We start from the raw sequence: 4,098 nt of genomic DNA, 5'->3' as shown, positions 1-4,098 counted from the left end.
ATCGTGTGCCCCCCCCAAATCCCTCCCTGTTCCTGAGCCCCCCGACCCCCCAAATCCCCACCTGGCCCCCCCAGGACAGCGCCTGCTCCGACCTCTGGGGGCTTCACTTTGGGGCGCTGGCTCTGCAGCGAATGCTGGGGGTGGCGGGGAAGGACCTGGCCCCCCTGCTCAGGACCCTCCTCGCCCAGCTCCGCTTCGTGGCCGAGTGCCGCATCCAGGTGGGTGGGGGTCCCTGGGGGGGCTCCCGGGGGGCTGGGCGGTCCTGCAAGGTGGGGGAGTCCTGGGGAGGGGGCTCCGGGTGCTTCTGGGGAGGCCAAGGTGGGTCTGGGGGCTCTGGGGGGCCCCACAGAGGTTCCCTGAAGGTTACTGTGGGAGTCCTGGGGGGCTTTGGGGACCCCACAGGGGTCTGGGGGTTCTCTGAGGTGTCCAGGGTTACTCTGGGGGTCTTGGGGGGCTCTGGGGACCCCACAGGAGTCTGGGGCTTCCAGGGTTAATCTGGGGGGCTCTGGGGGCCCCACAGGGGTCTGGGGGTTCCCTGAAGGTTACTGTGGGAGTCTTGGGGGGCTTTGGGGACCCCACAGGGGCCTGGGGGTTCCAGGGTAACTTTGGGGCTCCTGGGGTGCTCTGGGGATCCCAGAGGAGTCTGGGGGTTCCCTGAGGTGTCAGGGTTACTCTGGGCATCTTGGGGAGTGGGAGGTGGGGGCAAATCCTGGAGCTCTGGGGCATTTCTGGGGTGTCCCAGGGTGGTTCAGAAGGGGTCTGGGGTCCCCCGGGGGGGCTCCCACGACATCCCCCCAGGACCCACAGGGCTGCATCCGGCTGGAGCGGGTGAACGTGTCGCAGCTGCTGGAGAGCCTGGCGCAGCACCTGGGGGGGCTGCAAGGGAGACCCCCTCACTTCCCCGGCTGTGCCCGCTTGCGCTGCCACCCAGGTACCCCTCGGGACCCCCGGGAGACCCCCGTCAGCCCCCCCCAGGGCACCTGCTGAGCCCCGTCTCCCCCCAGGCCCGGCGCTGACCAGCCCAGCCGTGCGGCACGAGGGGACCTTGGGGGCCAGGCGGGGACCCCCCAGCCCCGCTGGACACGGGCTGCTGCTGCTGGGGGCAGTTGGGGGGGCCCTGGGCCTGGTGGCGGTGGTCTGGGCACTGTGCAGGAGACCCTGTGCCCAGGTGGGGACACTGGGGACACTGCAGGACGCTGGGGAGGGCATGGGGGGCACTGGGGGTGCTGTTGGGGACACTGGGAGCACTGGTGGCTCTCTGGGGGCCGCTGGGAGCACTGGGGAGCACTGGGAGGTCGCTCCCCGCAGCCCCCCCCAGCCCTCACAGGGACCCCCGGCACTGGAGCAGGACGGCACCTGAGCGGCCCAGCGGTACCTGGGGACACACACGGGTACTGGGAGCGCTCCTGCGTACTGGGATCACTGGGAACGCCCCCGGACCAGCGGGGGCTCACCCGCTGCCCCCGTCCAGGCTGGCCTGAGCCACTGGGGAGAGACGGAGACCCCCCAGCTGCCTGCTGGAAGCCCTCGGGGGCTCCACGGGACCCCCAGAGGCAGGGAGAGACGCGGGGCCCAGCGCCCATAAAGCCCATGCTGACACCCCGACTCTGGCGCGTGTTTGGGGCAGCTGGTACAGCCCAGCCGGCCTTTACTGGGGGTCTCACAGGGGCGGGGGGCTCCGGTAGCGCAGCTGGGGCTGGGGCCACTGGCGGGGCAGGAGGTAGAGCAGGGCCAGCAGCGCCAGCAGCGCCAGAGCCCACGGTGACAGCGGCGACCGCGGCGCCTGCTCGGCCAGCTCCTCGCTGCTCCCCACCAGGCCTCCTCCTCCTCCTCCTCCGCACAGCGCCGTCCCCGTGTCCTCCTCCTCCTCCTCCTTGTCCCCTGTCCCCTGGGCACGGCCTGTGGGTCAGTGGCTGAGGGGCCCCTGCGGGGTCCCGCCCTGACCCCTCTTACCGGGCTCACCGTGGCCGTGGCCGGGGTGTCCAGCTGGCCGCGGGGGCACCACGGGCGCCTGGGGGACAGAGAGGAGGGTGAGGACGCTGAGGTGAAGGCTCCGGAGAGTCCCCCCACCCACGTGTCCCCTCCTACATGGCCCAGGCGTCCCGCATCTGGCCCAGCTGCTGCCGCAGCCGCGTCGTCTCCAGCCGCAGTTCCTGCAGGGGAGAAGGATTGTCACCCTGGGCCCCGGACCCCCACGCAGACCCCCATGCCATGGGGCTTTGCTGTGGCCCGGGGGCTCGGTGGCCGCTGTCCAGGCTCACAGCGAGGGCAGGCAGTACCTGCACCACGGGGGGTACCTGCACCATGCGCTCGTACTCCTCCAGCGCTGCCGTCAGCTCCTGCGCCCTCTGCCCTGCCTGTGGGACAGGGCCTGGGCGTGAGGGCCCGTGGGAGAGGGCCGGGGGTGGCCCTGGTGGCAGCTGAGGTGGCAGCAGTGTCGCTGGGCAGCGCTCACCTGGGCGAGGGCCGCATCCCGGGCAGAGAGCAGGGCGGTGCCACGGTAGAGCTGGGCCTGGGCAGAGGGACGGACGGGGACAAGGACTCGTGTCACAGTCCAACACAGCCCCGGCACTGCCGGCCACGGCCGCTGTGCCAGTGCTCACCTCCAGGCTGGCCATGCGAGCCGCCTGAGCCTGGATCTGCTCCCGCAGGCCCTGGCCCTCGGCGAGAAGCCGCTGGTTCTGCCGGGGGTGAAACAGGGCTGGGGTTTCCCGTGGCACTGCCCCACTGGGGCAGCCGCCGGGGCCAAGGCTGACCTCCTCCTGTAGACCCTCGGCCTGCAAGCACAGGCTGCGCTGCTCCTTCTCCTGGGGAGGGCACGGCCGTCAGGGGACAGCATGTGACGGCACGGCGCCACGTGGCGCCTCAGCTTAGCCTCTCACCGCGTGCCGTGCCTGCCGCCGCAGCTCGGTGTTCTCCTCCTCCAGCCGCTTCACCACGGCCTTCACGTCGTCCAGCTCCTCCACGGCCACCCTGGCCTGCTCCAGCGCCTGCCGGCTGCTGCTGGGGGCAAACACGAGGCAAATGCTGCCTCAGCATTGCCGGCAGGCCAGTGCAGACCCCGCGCCCGGGAGCCCTTTGGGAGCACCTTCGCAGCTGCGCCTGGAGCTGTGCGATCTCCTCGGCCAGGCGGGCGTTGAGCTCCTCGGCCAGCTCGGCATCCCGCTGCAGTTTGGCGTTCTGGGCCGCCAGCTGCCGAGCACGGCTCCGCAGCCCCGCGGCCTCGGCGCTGCTGGGGAGTGCCACCGGTCCTGGGCTGCTCCTGGGAGCACGGCCAGGGCTGGCGGGGTGTCCCCGCAGCGGGCACTTACGGGGTGGTGACGTCCGTGTTGTCACCCTGGAGCTCAGTGGCTGCTGGGGATGCCTGTCCTTCGTCCTCTGCGGGATGGGACACAGTGTTTGTGTCGCCATCGGGGCCACCCCGACTCCCTTTTCCTGTGCCCACCTGCTGGCACTACTCCGGCGTCGCCAGCGCCCGCATCCTGCTCCTCGGCCCTGCACGGACAGAGCCGCGGGTCAGCACCGCTGACGGCCGCAGCTGGCCCCGGGCGCTGCCCCATCCCCGGGCACCGACCCGTCCTGCCGGCACGCCGCGATCCAGGCGCCCATGGCGCTGCGGAACGCGGCCCAGTCCAGCGCCGTGCCCGCGGCCGCGGGGTCCAGCGCCCGCCGCAGCGCCTGCAGCCGCCCGTCGCGCCCGCTGTGCCCGGTCATGGCCGCCACGTACTCCACCACCCGCTGCGGCTGCACCAGCCCTGAGCGGCACAGAGGGCTCAGGGACCGCCGCGGGCAGCCCACCACGGCCACAGGGGCTTCGGCTACCTGTCCGCTCGGGGTCGCAGGCAGCGAAGGTGCAGTCCAGGGCGAACTCGTCCGAGCAGCCGCTCTCGGCAGGGGCTGAGGCAGAGGGGGGGACACGGGTTATGGAGGGGCCCTGCGCCTCACCCCCCGCCCCGCTCCCTCATGGTCCCCGCACCTGGCAAGGGGACGGCGGCGCCCGGAGCTTCCGCAGCCATGGTGTTCGGGGGTGCTCCGGTGCTGCCGCTGCCCCCGGGGCCCGCCCGGGGGTGTCGGGGGGCCCGGGGGTGTCGGGGGTCC

At 72.4% G+C, this 4,098-nt stretch overlaps 3 protein-coding genes across 10 annotated transcripts in view; 1 reads left to right on the top strand and 2 right to left on the bottom strand.

The window, feature by feature from the left end:
* FLT3LG (fms related receptor tyrosine kinase 3 ligand) overlaps nt 1-1,599 on the top strand; it is a 3,238-nt gene extending 1,639 nt beyond the window's left edge. The window contains exons 2-5 of one of the 4 annotated variants that reach the window (XM_041420623.1): nt 75-218; nt 808-931; nt 1,005-1,168; nt 1,349-1,599. In XM_041420623.1, the coding sequence (XP_041276557.1) occupies nt 75-218; nt 808-931; nt 1,005-1,168; nt 1,349-1,360 (444 nt within the window). In that variant the 3' untranslated portion in view covers nt 1,361-1,599. Of the gene's footprint in view, nt 1-74; nt 219-798; nt 932-1,004; nt 1,169-1,348 lie in introns of all 4 variants that reach the window. The other 3 variants (XM_041420622.1, XM_041420625.1, XM_041420624.1) reach the window with 3 other exon arrangements.
* KASH5 (KASH domain containing 5) lies at nt 1,420-4,092 on the bottom strand. Of its 5 annotated transcripts, XM_041420621.1 has the most exons (13): nt 3,823-4,092; nt 3,575-3,755; nt 3,446-3,495; nt 3,312-3,378; nt 3,089-3,232; nt 2,883-3,003; nt 2,757-2,807; nt 2,604-2,681; nt 2,456-2,512; nt 2,298-2,357; nt 2,089-2,153; nt 1,954-2,011; nt 1,618-1,888 (listed from the first exon to the last, which is right to left on the bottom strand). In XM_041420621.1, the coding sequence occupies exons 2-13, from the start codon at nt 3,712-3,714 to the stop codon at nt 1,661-1,663; spliced, it is 1,119 nt and encodes a 372-aa protein (XP_041276555.1). In that variant the 5' UTR covers nt 3,715-3,755; nt 3,823-4,092; the 3' UTR covers nt 1,618-1,660. The 5 variants fall into 5 exon arrangements, with proteins under 5 accessions (XP_041276549.1, XP_041276554.1, XP_041276551.1 ...); XM_041420615.1 differs by having other exon boundaries at nt 1,420-2,011; XM_041420620.1 differs by having other exon boundaries at nt 1,420-2,011; nt 2,883-3,000.
* The window catches only part of LOC121344541, a 2,865-nt gene continuing 2,585 nt past the window's right edge, over nt 3,819-4,098 (bottom strand). Inside the window, exon 6 of the mRNA XM_041420614.1 lies at nt 3,819-3,897. Coding sequence (XP_041276548.1) covers nt 3,819-3,897 — 79 coding nt within the window. The remainder of the gene's footprint in view (nt 3,898-4,098) is intronic.

This window comes from Onychostruthus taczanowskii, unplaced genomic scaffold, assembly GCF_017590055.1.
Source record: "Onychostruthus taczanowskii isolate IOZ18803 unplaced genomic scaffold, ASM1759005v1 scaffold645, whole genome shotgun sequence".
Classification (NCBI taxonomy): Eukaryota; Metazoa; Chordata; class Aves; order Passeriformes; family Passeridae; genus Onychostruthus; species Onychostruthus taczanowskii.
Note: the sequence above shows the minus strand (reverse complement) of the source record. Positions and strands in the feature narration are given on the sequence as shown.